Source organism: Trichechus manatus, unplaced genomic scaffold (genome assembly GCF_000243295.1).
Source record: "Trichechus manatus latirostris isolate Lorelei unplaced genomic scaffold, TriManLat1.0 scaffold00197, whole genome shotgun sequence".
NCBI classification, from domain to species: Eukaryota; Metazoa; Chordata; class Mammalia; order Sirenia; family Trichechidae; genus Trichechus; species Trichechus manatus.
Window position 1 is genome coordinate 315,139 of NW_004444133.1, and position 17,093 is coordinate 332,231.

Consider the following 17,093-nt stretch of genomic DNA (forward strand, 5'->3'; position numbering starts at 1 on the left):
CTTGACTGATTTTTACAATTTCCTATGGGTTTTAAAACTTTTTATAAATAGTCTGAATTAAAAATTGTATACATTACTAAGATATAATTATGCCCTTATTTATGAGGCATATCTGCTTTTTTTCTCACTTAACAGCTTGTTAACTAGGAGAATTTTTCCATTTTATTAACTTACTTTAACACTTCCGTATATTACCATTGATTAATTTAATGGAATTTTTGTTCAAGATATCTTATTGAGCCTTTAAATTCGCTGGACTTATATAATTTTCTAATAAAAGGGGAATTAGCAGGCCAAAGAGAATATGTTTGTGATGTTAAGTGGAAGGAGAAAAGTATAAAAATAATTCCTCCCGTTTATTTATTTAAAAGTTACTGTGTTTTAAACATGAGAATTGTAGAAATAACTTGAGGAATTTTAATAATTTGTTATTAAACAATTATTTAATAATTTAAAGCTGTAAAATTGGGCATTATATTTAAACACTTAATGTATTGAAGAAGTTTGTTTTCATAACAAAAGCTAAATCCTTACAAAATATATTTGCTTTGAGAGATGTTAAAGAAAAAATATCCATCCAAAAGATGAGTTTGTTCAGGTTAGCTAGGAGATTTTTTTTATTTCCATCTTGTACCTTTTGTTAATCAATACTTTATTAATAAAGTTTGTGAAGTGAATGGAGACTCTAGTAATTGTAGATTTTCCTACTTTCTTTTTCCTTTCATACCAGTAATATTCACATGAATGTAGTCTCTAGGATTAATGTATAATTTTTGTGTAACTCGACAAATACTTTGTCTTATTTTAGATATTAGGATATATCAGTTTTCTGATTCGATATAATCACTGAAAGAATAGAGATGATCATGCCCAAAATGTTTGCGTTGTAGCTTCTTTAGAAATAAACTCTTTTGCCCTTTTAAAACTAAGTGTTCATACTTCATTGGCACAAAAATAGAAATAATACTGATTTGGAAGATGAAATTACTCATTATACTTGAGTTCTAAACCTGCACCATCCACCATGAAGCTTAGAGACCGTGGGGAACAAGTCTCTTAGAATTTTTTTTTTCATCTTTTGTAAACTAGAGGCTTGGATTAGATAATTTTTAAATATTCTTTCTAGCATTACTATATCACCACTTACTTAATGTTCTATTACATTGTAAAAGAAATTTGAAACCAGCACAGCTGTTCACTCCTCTTGAATTGTTTTTCTAGGATCAAGACCACCTTTAATTCTACAGTCTCAGCCTCTACCTTGTTCATCACCTCGAGATGTTCCACCTGATATACTGCTAGATTCTCCGGAAAGAAAACAAAAGAAGCAAAAGAAAATGAAATTAGGCAAGGATGAAAAAGACCAGAGTGAGAAAGCTGCAATGTATGACATCATTAGTTCTCCATCCAAGGACTCCACTAAACTTACGTTAAGACTTTCTCGTATAAGGTCTTCAGACATGGACCAGCAAGAGGATATGCTTTCTGGTATGGAAAATAGCAATGTTTCAGAAAATGATATTCCTTTTAATGTGCAGTACCCAGGACAGACTTCAAAAACACCCATTACTCCACAGGATATAAACCGCCCACTAAATGCTGCTCAGTGTTTGTCGCAGCAAGAACAAACAGCATTCCTTCCAGCAAATCAAGTGCCTGTTTTACAACAGAACACTTCGATTGCTACAAAACAACCCCAAACTTCTGTGGTACAGAATCAGCAACAGGTATCACAGCAGGGACCTATATATGATGAAGTGGAATTGGATGCATTGGCTGAAATTGAGCGGATAGAGAGAGAATCAGCTATTGAAAGGGAGCGCTTTTCAAAAGAAGTTCAAGATAAAGGTAAAATAATTTCATTGTTATTACCTCATCCTCTGGGCAAATATATAATTACAGTGAAATTACTGTATTCCTCATATTTTTATAATTCTTTGTCTTACGTATTTTTTTTCATGACTAACATCTATACTTCAGAAGTTTAATTCTTAACTTTTAAATTCCATATTTTATCTGAAGCAACTGTATAGTTGAGATTTGGTAGTTCTGTACCACAGGTCTACTGCCTATTATGTTCTGTGTGTTTTTATTTGTGCTTTTCTACTAAAGTGAACATTAGCATTTCTATATTACATCCATTTTCCATAAATTATGTTAATATAGTTGTGCATCTTCACCTTTTCTTCCTGCCAAAGCTAAGTTAGTGGCTATAGGATGATTTTAAAGCAGTACATTTAAGAAAAGTTTGTGTGTATGCTTATTATGCAATTGTATTTTTCACTTGACTTGTAAGCATACTGTCTTAATAATGTGATTTTTTTAGTAAACGTTATAGAAAGAGCTTTTAGTTACTATTAAATAGCAAATATATCAGGATTAAGCACTTCTTTTGATGGTGATTACAGTTAAGAGTTCCTTTTATCTGATTAGTATATTAGGATGGAGTTTCAAGACATACCTGTTCTGAGTTTATGGGCTTTTTTCAGACTTTTATAATCAAGGAAAACTAAGTCCCTTAGTAACTTCTGGACTATTTGGTATACTATATACAAAATCTCTTGAGAATTTTAAGACAGACTGATGAATCAGCAATTGAAATTAGTAATATAATTTGTTAGTTTAATGTCTTTACAAATGCATATATATATTTGATCATTCATACAAAAGCACACTTTATGATTAAATATTCTAAGTCGATTTATAATTTTCATATTTTCTTTCTTGGTAACTATAAAACAAAACTTCCTCATGTTGGGTAGAACTCCATTTGTATATATGATCTTGATTATATGACAGGATCATCACCAGATAATTGTGTTCCTAAGCTTACAAACATGTTCAAAAGACATATTACATCTTCTATGTATCGTGATGGTGCTTGTTAACATTATTCCAAAAAAAAAGATTGTATTTAATAATTGTACTATAATGTTTGCAGAGTACATAAATCATAATAGGTAGAGGTAGAGATTGCCCAAGTTTTCATTTTCTAGGGTACCAAGTATTTTTTTTATTAGTAAATCTTTGATGTTAAGGATAAAAGAAAACATTGCTTGTTCTTTTTCTCTTTGGTTTGCACTATGATGACCAGGAAATAAATAACTACGTGGGTACCAAATTGTATCTCCTCTCTTCTTATAAAATATATGCATGTTAAATGAAGAGAACAACATTACTATTCAACTTCTTTTGTTTGTATCAGTCCACTTGAAATTCCTGAATCCTATGATACAGTTTTGCAAAAGTGTATAAAATTGTGATTGCCTGACCAAAAAATACCAGTTGCCTTGAGATGTGAATTTTTGCATGATATTTTAATCTGTGTTCTGGAGAATTGTGGTCTTTTAAAAAAGGAGTATAGTTTTTAAATGATATTTTAGTTGTTGGTAGAAACAAGAACAGAGGAAATGGTGAACTTTTTATTTTGCTGAACTTTTATTGTATCATATTTGTTGAAACCGAAATTTTTTTACTTATTAAAATAAGGGTGGTAGTAAAGAAAATAGGTCTAATTGCATACTAGTAAGCTTATTTTAGACTGCTAACTTTTCTTTGGGAGAATAAAACAAAATCAACAAATACAACATAACACTCCTTGCATAAGCTTGTAATATTTACTTTCTGTTATCTAAACAATTTTCTGTAATCTGTGGTGACATGGCTATGACAAAGATAATTGAAAAGTTGAATGAATGGAGTTGACTTAGAATTTTGGTCAAAATACAGTTGTCTGGCTCTGTAAGGATTAAAGTAGGAAAAAAATTCATTAGCACTGTCTGATTTTAGCCTGATTTAAATGATTTAATATGTGTGTTTTCCCAGATAAATTATGCTGATTTTACTTTATTCTTGTCATTTCTAACTTATTTTCTGAAAGCTGTGTTCTTGTTACTTCATAAATTTATTTGGAAATCTTTGGAATTTAGGTGACACCTAACATCTTTGATTTGAACCTTGTTACTTTGTATTCAGTTTCTGCATTGTGAGATGGGAGAGCATATTTTAGGTAAGCAGTTACCTAGATATTTTGGAAAGATTAAAGGTTTGTATGATACTCCAAGATTATGGGTAAGGTCATAAATAAAAGAATTCTCTTTAAGTGGTGGTTTTGTAGTCAGAGATGAAATACTTCGTCGAAGTGAATTTAGCACTAGTTTACCATTTATTTTACTTTTTAGGACTAAATTATATAATAAAATAGACATTTACTGTATTCTACAATTTAGCATTGAGAACTTTTCTACAACTATTGTATTCATGGTAAGAAGCAAACAAGACTATTTAGTTTTACTGAAAGCTCTGCTCTAATGTCTGAGCATTTTCTCTGTGTAGATATAGTCTCAGTTGTCCAAGAGTAGGTCAGGTCCTTGGAAAATGTATTCATAATTGCCAATATATTTATTTGCTCTGAGAAAAGTATTCCTTTCAGTAGACTGGGGGAAGAAAAAACTCTATTGTCTAAACAAGATTAGACAGTTCAGCAAACATGGTTGTTTGATTATTGTAGAATTGGAGAAAAGGGATAAAGTAGTCTTAAAAAATAGTTTACCTAGGCTGTGGTAGAAATCTGATGTGCAGTGTTACAGATATAAAAGACACTTTCCTGGCTGCTAGATATTTATGTTTCTTTTGCCTGGTCTCTCTTCTTTGGACAGTCCTATATATATACTGATAGGGTGACTCTCTGTAACATAATATTTTATAATATTCCAAAATGACCTTTTTCTCAGTCTTTTTGCTCATGTTTTTAACATCTGTAGTTATATAATTTTATAAGGCTAGTCATCTTTGCTTTGGGATGACCTATCATAGATATTAATATCTCCTTCACATGCTGAAAATTCCTGCTTTCTTTAGCCAAAGAGGGTGTTCGTCTTTTGTTCATCTTTGCCTATATTATCTTTTCCCAAGGTCCACTTTCCATGTTAGCAAGTATAAGGAATGACCTAGCTTCACTAATGTTTTTTATAATACTACAGTATTCTTGCACTCTAACCTTATAAGAAGACTGATATTTTGGACAGGAATAGGACATTTGGCTACTTAGCCTGTACTGTGGCTTAGGGGTGGGATATTTTCATTTTTCATAATTGGCTACTACATGTACTAATTGTGCCTTTTGCTTTGTGTCTTATAAGTATAATTGAGTTCAGCTCTTATTTTCAAAGTATCAGCATCTGGATGACAAACATTGTTGGTCTTGAGATTATGATATCCTTTTGTATGCATTTTCTTCAGGAAATGTATTCATTCTGATAGCTAATTTTGTGGTTCTCAGTGCTAAAGAAAGTTTAAAGACAATCAGTGTCTCAGATATTGAAATTATTCTTCATAGAAATGGCTCTCTGCCATTAGGTGAAGTTTTATTATGATATAATGAAAACAGATAACAAAACTGGATAGACAAAAGAGACCTGTATAGATTCAGAGTAAGATCATGCTGAAACTAAATCAGACCAGGTAAATCAGAATGTGCTCTTAAAGTATCCAAGAATCCCTGCAGCAATGATAGAATTTGTCCGGGTTTTACAGAAGTACTTTTCAAGAGTTGAAAATTTTAAACATTGTTTTTAGCAATATTTTATGTGTAGTAGAAAAATTACAAGATCTTTCCCAATCTTACCATGTTACTTGTGTGCAAGTGCTTTCATAGATTTTCTTTATTATAAAAATCATAACATCTATAGTTTAAGATAACTAAATTGAGCTTGATAAATTTTTTTGAAATTAAATTATATGCTGAATATCCATTTTAATGATGGAAGGTAAATTGGAATGAGATTAATGATCTATAAACTCAAATATTTTGTAATTCTTTAGAAATCAGACTTCTAAGGTGATTTTAATGTTTTTGTGAAAGGCATTGCTTATGTTAAGAAAAGAATGAGTGCAGATTTAAGAGAACTCTCCAGATGTTTTCCTTTAAACTTCTGCTATAGCAGTGCCATTTCACTGACTTCCACAAAAGCATATTTCATTGAAAATATGGAAATCTTATACTATTTGAACTTCTTGATTGTTGTCATAAAGGTTTAGGGATAAGTATAAGCTGATGAAGCATTCAGTTTATGAGGTAGTAATTACTCTGATGTGCCCTACGGCAAGACATTTTGAATGTGAAGATTATTTTACGTGGTAGATCATTAAAAAAGAGGATTCTATAAACATAAATTTAGTATTTATTATTCTCAGTACATTTTCCTAGGTATAGTTGCAGAAAACTTCATGTAAGTTCTTATTAGCTTAGTTTTTTAACTTGTGGAAGTGGTCTAATTTTAGTCTAACGATAATATACTATTATTATTATTACTATTATATATTTTTTTGCAAATGGAGCATGTTTGGTGATAAATTTAATTTCTGGGTAACTGAAGAAGCAGAATGACTTAGTTCTGTGAAAAAGAACTAGCAAATATCTGATGTAAATTTTAATAACATTTGATTAGATTTTAAGCTACCATGAACTACTTCTCACTTTGAGAACAAAATAATGGCATCTTGTTGTATAACAGAAACAGCATTACCATTAAAAACGGAAAAAATCTAGAACTTAGTTCCCTAACAATAGGGGCTGTTTTTTTAGGAGTTCTTCAACCTTGTGATATTGCTTTCCTTGAATGATATTATATCATGTTAATGAATATTATCAAATCTCTTGTTAAAGTTATTAAAAATGACTGGGAAAACAGCCAAGTAATTCAGCAAGTAAATAAAAGCAAGCAAAGCCTTGAGGTGGTATAATGTAACTATTCCCAAGAACTAATTGAAGATTCAATTTATAGAAAATGACCTACCAGCTTCTTGAGTCAAAAGTGAAATCAGACACAGAAATAGATAAGCTGTTAAAAATACTTCGATATGTTATTGTGGTGGTAGACTGATATGTGTGTGTGTGTTTAAAATTTCAGAATACTATAAATTATTTCTTTCAGAGGCTAGTATATAGACCCCTAGACCTTTGTGTTGAAGAACAGAAGCATTTAACAGGCTCTATCTAAAAAGTCCATAGTATGCCTTTCTTTTATACATATAACTTATGTTGCTTCCTTATTTTAAATTTACTTCTATCTAACGTTGTATGTTAGCTTTTAAACTCCGTTTGTGCTATTGGTATCTTGAAGAATTTGAGTCCTGGATCAAAGGTTAATGACAAATTATTCTTTTTTTTCCATTATACTCCTCGTTTACCTTTTTTTCAGTGGCATGATTTCTGTTTTCTTTCTGGTTTCATTCTTTTTCATACCTGTCTTACATGTAGTATAAGCTTATGTTTCCTATTTGGTATGTTGGCAGATTTGGAACTCCTTGTAGTTTTTGGTTAACAGTTAAAATTCATTATCTTAAATAAGAATACATGATTTATAACTGGTTGTCTTATCCTTATGTAGAGAATCTGGTTTATCCGTAACATATATGAACATATGTTTGTATTTGATATATTTTAACTTCTGTTAATTTTATATTTTTGAGCTTATTTATAGACTCAACAAGTATGTTGTTAAATTCTTTTTACTATAGTTAGTAATATTTATTGAGATCCAGCAAGCATGAATATTTCCTCGTATTTAGGTTTAAAAGTATTATGTCGTTCGTACCTGTTATGTTATATATGCATATTTAAATTTGCATTCACCTCATTTTAAAAAAAAACAGTAAGAATATGTGTCTGTTACTGATATTGAATATTTATCTTTAAATTTCAGATAAGCCTTTGAAAAAAAGAAAACAAGATTCTTACCCACAGGAGGCTGGGGGTGCTACAGGAGGTAATAGACCAGCTTCTCAGGAGACGGGTTCTACGGGAAATGGGTCAAGGCCAGCATTAATGGTTAGCATTGATCTTCATCAGGCAGGAAGAGTGGACTCTCAGGCTTCTATAACTCAGGATTCAGACACCATAAAAAAGCCTGAAGAAATCAAACAATGTAATGATGCACCTGTTTCTGTTCTTCAGGAAGATATTACAGGAAGTCTTAAATCTACACCAGAAAATCATCCTGACACACCTAAAAAAAAGTCTGATCCTGAACTTTCAAAGAGTGAAATAAAGCAAAATGAAAGTAGATTGGCAGAATCTAAACCAAATGAAAACAGATTGGTAGAGACAAAATCAATTGAAAATAAGTTAGAAGCTAAAACTGAGATCCAAACGGAAGAACCTAAACAGAATGAGAGCAGAATGACCGAATCTAAACACAATGAGAGCACTATAGCTGAGCCTAAACAGAATGAAAATAGACTGTCTGACCCAAAACCAAATGACAACAAACAAAGTAATGGCAGGGCAGAAACAACAAAGTCAAGACCTGAAACCCCAAAGCAGAAGGGTGAAAGCCGGCCTGAAACTCCAAAGCAAAAGAGTGATGGGCATCCTGAAACCCCAAAACAGAAGGGTGATGGACGGCCTGAAACTCCAAAGCAGAAAGGTGAGGGCCGACCTGAAACCCCAAAGCAAAAAAGTGAAGGCCGACCTGAAACACCAAAACATAGGCATGAAAATAGGAAAGATTCTGGAAAGCCATCAGCAGAGAAAAAACCTGAAGTGTCTAAACATAAACAGGATATTAAATCTGATTCACCTCGGTTAAAATCAGAACGTGCTGAAGCCTTAAAGCAGAGACCTGATGGGCGATCTGTTTCTGAGTCACTAAGACGTGACCATGATAGTAAACAAAAATCAGATGGCAGGGGTGAATCAGAGCGGCATCGAGGGGATCAGTCTAGGGTTCGAAGACCAGAAACATTGAGATCCTCTAGTAGAAATGAGCACGGCATTAAATCTGATGGTTCAAAAACTGATAAAATAGAAAGAAAACACAGGCACGAATCTGGGGACTCAAGGGAAAGACCATCTTCTGGGGAACAAAAATCAAGACCTGACAGTCCTCGTGTTAAACAAGGAGATTCTAATAAATCAAGACCTGATAAATCTGGTTTTAAGTCACCAAACAGTAAAGATGACAAAAGGACAGAGGGTAACAGGAGTAAAGTAGACAGTAATAAAGCACACCCTGACAGTAAAGCAGAATTTCCAAGTTATTTGCTGGGGGGCAGGTCTGGTGCATTAAAAAATTTTGTCATTCCAAAAATTAAGAGGGATAAAGATGGCAATATTACTCAGGAGACAAAGAAAATGGAAATGAAAGGAGAGCAGAAAGACAAAGTGGAAAAAATGGGATTAGTTGAAGATCTAAATAAAGGAGCTAAGCCTGTAGTTGTCCTACAAAAACTGTCTTTGGATGATGTTCAGAAACTTATTAAGGATAGAGAGGATAAATCAAGAAGTTCCCTTAAACCTATCAAGAGTAAACCATCAAAGTCAAATAAAGGTAAGAATACTTCTGATTTGTATTCCAATGAATTTTAAATTTTAAGATTATTAAGGATGAAAATAACGGAAATTTATAAATATTAGAAAATACTACATGAAAATGCAGCATCTTTATTAAAAGTATATTATTTACTGGAATTTAGATAAAAAGTTAGCAATAAAAGTTCTGTTTATCCCACTCCTTGAACTAGTCATGGTAGTCATGATTTTTACTGCAGTTTGGTTACACAGAAATAAGTTCTTTTGCTGGTTAATGCAGATATTTCTGAAAGTTGTTTTTTTATTCTGGTGAATGATGTATTAGAATAAATAACATTTAACAACTCTAAAAAATTATTTTGAGCGTAGAGCTATTCCATTTTACAATGAGGTAATAAATTATCTTGACAGAATTTCAGTTTCCAACGTCTTAGTAAAGCTCTATGGTATACAAGAATCAGTGTTATAAATTCTTTGAAGAATATTAAGTGTCTCATAATAGTGTTTTCTTAAGGTCCTATTTCTGAGTTAATTATCAATTAATAGTTTCAATTTGCATAGTTTATAAAGTTATGTAAAAGGTTATTTTGCCTTTTGTGTGTGTGTGTGTGTGTGTGGAGGAGGTGGTTAGTTAAAAGTGTTTTACCTATATAGTTTTACCTATGGAAAGGTAATAGAGAATGCTATTTACCTCTTAAATTGGGTTGAAATCGTAGTTTGAAGGTTTTATTTTTTATTTTTATTTTTTTAAGGGTAAGGGTTATTTTTGTATGGTTGCTGAATTAATTCTCAGATTACTTGAGTAAGATTATTTCCAGGAAAAAAAAATTAAAGTCTTGTGTACTGAAAATACAATGGCAGTTTGTATAATACACATCTGTATACTAGATGTTCCTTTATATACTAGATACTTGAAATAGATATATTTTATTATAACGATGTGTGGCATCACCTATTTAGCCATGCAGTATAAACAGGTTGAGATATAGTTTTGAAGGCACTAGAGCTGAAAGTTTAATTTTTAGTTTTCATTCTTTCAAAGAGGTTTATTAAGAACTTAAAATTGATACTTTTAAACAAGTGTATACAAATCTAGACGTACACTGTCCAATATAGTAGCCACTAGCCTCTTTGGGCTATTTAAAATTGAAATTAATTTAAATTAGATAAAATTAACTCATTTCCTCAATAGCCACATTTGACTAATAGCTACCGTATTGGAAAACGCAGATAGAGAATATTTGCATCATCACAGAAAAGTTCTATTGTATAGCACTGCCGTGTATTTGGAGATACAACAGGTGTCATGGTTATTATTTTACTTTATTTTTGTAAAATGCTGTTATAGCTTGTCTATCAAAAAAAAGCTTTTGAAAATACAGTATTACTTTTAAGAACTCTTTATTCACATAAATGACTTGTAATGACTAACCTGTTTTTATCCTTACTTGGTGTTTGTCAGGCTGTTACTTTTTCCCTGTTTATTTGGTTTTGTTTTTTAAAATTTAAAAAATGAAAAAAAATTGCCTTCTTAATGAATAATTTTGTACTCCTTAGTGAAGCTTTCAGATTTAGAATTATGGCAGTCAACTGTACAAAAAATTAAGGCTTCAGTCTGAATTAATAAATAAGTCTTTATTATTTAACTTGAATACATCTTTTCAGAGTTACTTATTTATATAAAAGAGATTGTAGAATGTTGGAACTAGCACCAGAGTTGCTTTTTTTTAGATAAACATTTTCTTTAACATTTTTCAGTGAAAGTTTGGGAGTGGCTTATATTTATAAACTAAAGAGCACAGTTATATAATTTTAGAAGAGTCAAATGGAAAGATGGAAAGTGGTACCCTCTTGTTCCCTTGTTCTAGACCATCTTCCTCTTCCCTGCTCTATCAGCCTACACTTACCTTGCTTTCTAAGTTCTGTTCTAACAAAGCCTTTTACAACCGCTTAAATAACATCAAGAAATAAATATCACTTCTGTATTAGTAATTATTATTTCCATGGGTTTTTCCCATGTAATTTTATTACCTGTGAATGTCTTTTTAGTGCCAATCCATGTTTCTCATAAGTGTACTTTTAACACAAATGTATATGTTTTAGATGATCATATGTTAGTGAGTATGTAGGGTGTCTGGATGTCTGCGTATTAGAATGATATATATGTGTATGTGCACACATGCATGTTTGTGTGCACACACATTAATACATCTGCGATTATAGTAACAAGTAGATCTTTTCATGAAAAAAATACTATTTCAGTACCTAGACTCATTTCAGCATCCCATGTTGATATCTTTTGGCTTTATTTATATCTTAGGATTCGTATCTATTATTGTTTTAGTAAATACCAATTTTAGTTTTCCTTTCAACTCCTGCTATAGCAGTAGCAGTTATGTAATGGGTTTTAATTTATTACATGTATATGAAACAAAGTTGTAGATTGCTGACACTTCGTAGTACACATTACTTGAATTGTCTTATTCACAGAAAATCACATATTCTGACATAGTGATGTTTTTCTAAATAAGGCAGTTAGACTGACTATTGCTGTGATACTTTTGTGGTTGATTCCTAGGACCACAATTCATGATAGGGATATATATTTATATCCCTCATGTTTAGCACAATGCCTCATACACAAAAAGAACATATTAAATACCTACTGCATAAATGGACAGACTGTATTGCCACCATGTTCAGAAAGGTTTTTGTGTGCAGATTAAAATTGTGTACTCATCCTTTATGTTCCCACCAATGTACCCTAGCTCAAGAGCTACGTAATTTTCAACTTACTGTTCACTAAACTTTTTAATAACTTTCCTCACCCTGTCAACTGCCTAGTTTTTGTTAAGATCCAAAGGAGACCTACACATATTCATCTGTTTCATTTCCCCTTTACCCTTGTTTTGCTCGAGAGCTGTTAAAAGATTGGCTCAGTATCAGTCCTGTTCTCATTCTGCTTCTATCAGCTTCCCAATATTTTCCCCGTCACCTTGTTTTCTTCCTTGCTACTGGGGGTGGGGAGGATGGGGCAACACCTTTGTAAAACCTTTAAAATATCTTCTAAAATATGCTTCAGTCACTATATTAAATGCCAAAAATAATCTTTATTGTTAAAATATTTTTACTTGGAATATTACCGCATATACAGTCTGTCTCCGCATTAAAATAGTAAAGTTATGAGATCCTTAAGACTCAGATGATCATCAATTGACGTGCCTTATGTGCTGTTAACAGCTTAGTATCAGTAATTATAAACATTAACAATTTGATTTTGTTTTTGTACAACTCCAGAGTGTCTCAAAATATCTTAGCTTTACATCCAAGGAAACATTTTTTTTCTTCTCCTCCCTCCCCCCTACTTCCTTCCTTCCAACCAGTGCTTCATTTTTCATCACACTCACTACTTTCAAAAAACATTCATACCGCTTATTATTTGAGCTCATGCCTGTACTTGTAAAACAATTACTGAAAGTGGTCTTTAGGAATGCGTACATATCTGGCAGTTCTAATAGTCAACATCAGTTAACCTGTATTGTTCATTTGGTTAACTGATGATTGAAGTCCTTATTGGGGCAGTTATTTCACCTCAGTTATCTGCTATAGTAATTACACTACTAAATGCTGATTGCTAGCTAGTTGCCTTTTGCGTAGCACTGAACAGTCTAATTGGATTATGTATTGGACCCTCATCTTCTGTAAGTCTGGGAGAAAGGACGGTTGCAGAGAGTGAATTTTTGGCATAGTTTATGAATTCCTAAAGTAAGAAATTCTTGGTGTATTTTTTTTAAAGTAGGTATGTCTATAATATTCAGTAATATTTAATGATGCTGCCCTTGAAGTTTATGTTGGCTCGTTTGAACAGTTTCGTAAACTCCCTTTCAGAAGAACTCAAATCTTCAGTTTCTGTAAAGACTTCAGAGTCAGTAATACCTTTAGGAAATGTTTTGAGAGCGTTTGTTATCGAGGTTGGCATAGTATGTGCCAAGCTGTTACTGAACTAGAGAGCAGTATTTTGAAAACTTGTTATCATGATTCTCATTCATAGAATTATTTTATCCAAACTTTGCTTAGTAAATAATTGATATTAATATTGATTTAAAGAGATGCATTAAGTAGAAGTTTTTTCATAAAAATTAAATTTATTGAAGGTTTCTAGAAGTTGTCTCTCTCCTTTCCATTCTGTATCAGAAGCCAGCCAAGGACATAGGTTCCATAGGGTTGTCCTATCTGCTACAAATAGGTAAATGATTGAGGAACAAGGAGCTAGCAAATATTAATTCTGAAGGAAACTACTCTTATTTGTGAAGAAGTAGTCATTACTCTAACATACTGAATTCTGTCTTATTTTCAAATAACTTCATGAATCTCCACCTCCCCCAACACATACACAAGGGCCTAATGCAGATATTAAGGTAATGAGTAACTACTTGATATAATATGTGCAGTTGTTTAGAAAATTGATTTTTTAATATGGATTGCCTCTCCCATCCATGAAAATTAACTTTCTCTGACTTCTAATATACTGACTTTTTTTTTTCTTTCTTTTTTTTTTTAGTGTACTTCAGGTGAAGGCTTACAGAACAAATAATTTCTCATGAAACAGTAGTACACATATTGTTTTATGACATTGGTTAACAACCCCACAACATATCAACCCTCTAACTTCTCAACCTTTTTTTTTTTTGGTGAAAATACACATAGCCAAAAATACACCATTTCAAAAATTTCTACATACACAGTTCAGTGACATTGACTACGCTCTTCCAATTGTGCTGTTATTCTCACTTAAGATGAAGGCTTACAGAACAAAATAGTTTCTCATTTAACCGTTACTACAGATAACATACTGACTTTTTGAAAATTCTCCTTTAAACCCACTATACATAATTGTAGTAGAAAGAGTACTGGAATCAGAACCTTAAAGAAATCTTAACCTTTCAAAGCCTCGGTTTATTCCCTTTTAAAACGGAGAAACCACTTTCTTTCCTACTTTGTGCAGTTATGAGAACCTAATGCGTGCTGTTATTATAGTAAGAGCTAAAAATCTATCTGGTTTTTTATGTAAAGAAATGCAGAGTCATTCAGTTTTTGACTGAATTTACTTAATGAAGAAAGTAATTTGTGAAAATACTTTCATATGTATATACATTATATTCAGTATATATTTGAAGGTATTGCTGTCACCATTTATTTTTCTCACTGTGTATACATATCACGAACAAGATCATTTGATCCCTACTCCCTACTTTCTATGTTCAATAGTAGATTATTATTTTCATAATAAACTGCCTGGAAAGCATTTTTTATGTAGTTTATCCTTATAGTAATTTGAGACCTGCACATTGATGAAATCTTTGTAGTGTAAAAATTATCAAAACTGCAATGCTTAGAACTAGACTTAAGATTTTTCTTAAAAACATTTCTTCTCTCTGCTTCATTTGTAATAACATTGTTACAGTTGTTACAAACCAACTCCTTGGTATTTTATCTTTATTAAATGAACCACTTTGCAATGACCTAAACTGTACAGAGTATAACTAGAGGGTGAGGGGCACTTGGTGCCATTTTAATAAAGTATGACATGGTATAGCTCAGGAGTCAGCAAAATTTTTCTTTAAAGGAACAGATAGTATATATTTTAGACTTTGCAGGCCACTCAACTCTAACACTGTAATGTAAAAGCAGCCATAGACAATACATATATTAACAAATTTATAGGGCTGTGTTCCAAAAAACTTTATATATAGAACAGGTGGTGGGCCACATTTGGCACCATAGGCTGTAGTTGGCTGAACCTTGATATAGATAATAAAGTTAAAACTTTATATAGGTGACCACAACAGAAATAATGAGAATGTTCATGCATTGTGAAGAATATAACCAGTGTCACTGAACAATTTGTTTAGAAATTGTTGAATAGGAACCTAAACTGCTTTGTAAACCGTCAAGAAAAAACGCAATAAAATACTAGTTTGTTTTTTTTTTTTTTTAAATAAAAACAAAAAACACCTTTTTAATAGGTGGGTGGGAAAACCATGTTGTTTTATTGTGTAGCAAATGAGACCTAAAATTTGCATCTCCCACTGCCATTTGAGTATGTATATGTGTATATACGAAGATAAATCTAACCGAGTTTTGATTTATTTTTCTGGTTCTTATCTAATATTTGTAAATACAGTATGAACTTAGGAGTTCCTAGGCAGCACAAATGGTTAAGCGCTCGACTCCTAACTGAAAGTTTCATGTTTCGAATCCACCCAGAGGCACCTCAGAAGACAGGCCTGGCAGTCAGCTTCCAAAAGGTCACAGTCTTGAAAACAGTGGAGCAGTTCTGTTTTGCACACATGAGGTCGCTCTGAGTCAGAATCAACTCGATGGCAACTAAAAACAACAGTATGAAGTTAACCAAATATATAGTATCAAGTCAGCCAAGTATAATATTTATATACTATTAATATTAGTGAGTACTTAATGTAGTGGATGTTTGTATATATTTGTGTACGTACACGTTTGTGTGTGTGTGTGTATATGCAGACTTATTTAAGTTACCTTAAATACATTTTTAACTCATCACACTGTTAATTATGAACTCTTGTCACTATGTGGGTATACTTCTTTATAATTAATCAATACAGAACAACTAAGAACTGCCTTCAGAATTAGAAAAAGAATTTTCAGTGGAAAATTTTCTTAGAGGACCAGAAATTCATTCTATTCATTCTGCTAAGCATTCCACAAATATTTATGGCCATCTTCAGCATCCCAGACACTATCCTAAACTATAGTGCAAGCACAACAATATTTGACATTATCAAGCTTATGACCAGTGCAGGATATGGATAACTAAAGAGTCAATGACAGTGTAGTAATCTTAAGGAAGAGACTACTAGGTAGGTACTATGAATAGGGGATCAAATGTGTTCTTAGTAGAAGAGCAAAAGAAAAAGCATGACATGTTTAGGGAACTTAAATACTTGATCGGTGTTTAGAATTCAATGGGCAAGAAGTAGGTGAGACTAGATTGATCAGAATTAAACACTGGTAGTGTTTACAGCGATTGAGTAGTAAGAGATTAATTAGGAAACGTGCCATTCCTGGCACCTAGCGTTGTTAGAAAATGTTTTTCTAGAATATAATACCATAGGAAATGTTGCTAAAATTGTCTACACATTCAGCCTAATGTAATAGTAGTCAATTTAATAGTTTTAATATAATTTATGTAAACCCCGGTGGCATAGTGGTTAAGAGCTACGGCGGCTAACCAAGAGGTCAGCAGTTCATATCCACCATGTGCTCCTTGGATATCGTATAGGGCACTTCTACTCTGTCCTATAAGGTCGCTATGAGGCTGAATCAACTTGATGGCAATGGGTTTGGTTTGTTTGTTTTTTTTTTTTTTAATTTTTTTTCCCATACAAAAATTTATACATACATTGTTATGTGACTATAATTGTTTTCCCCATACTGTAACAGAACACTCCTCCTTTCCACCCGATTCCTCATGTCCATTAAACCAGCTCCTAACCCTCTCTGCCTTCCCATCTCACCTCCGAACAGAAGCTGTCCATTTAGTCTTTTGTATCTACATGAGCTAAGAGGAACACTCCTCATGAGTATCACGTTATGTCCCACAGTCCAGTCCAATCCCTGTCTAAAGAGTTGGCTTCGGAAATTGTTTTAGTTCTGGGCTGATAGAGAATCCAGGGGCCGTGCTTTCTGGGGATCCTCCAGTCTCAGACCATTAAGTCTGGTCTTCTTACTAGAATTTGAGTTC

General features: G+C 32.4%; 1 protein-coding gene across 5 annotated transcripts in view; it reads left to right on the forward strand.

Moving 5' to 3' along the window:
• NIPBL (NIPBL cohesin loading factor) overlaps window positions 1-17,093 on the forward strand; it is a 213,703-nt gene that overhangs the window by 114,346 nt on the left and 82,264 nt on the right. For 4 of the 5 annotated variants that reach the window (XM_004387886.2, XM_023742000.1, XM_023741999.1 and 1 more), the window contains 2 exons: window positions 1,222-1,848; window positions 7,707-9,332. In XM_004387886.2, the coding sequence (XP_004387943.1) occupies window positions 1,222-1,848; window positions 7,707-9,332 (2,253 nt within the window). The remainder of the gene's footprint in view (window positions 1-1,221; window positions 1,849-7,706; window positions 9,333-17,093) is intronic. The other variant, XM_023742002.1, reaches the window with a different exon arrangement.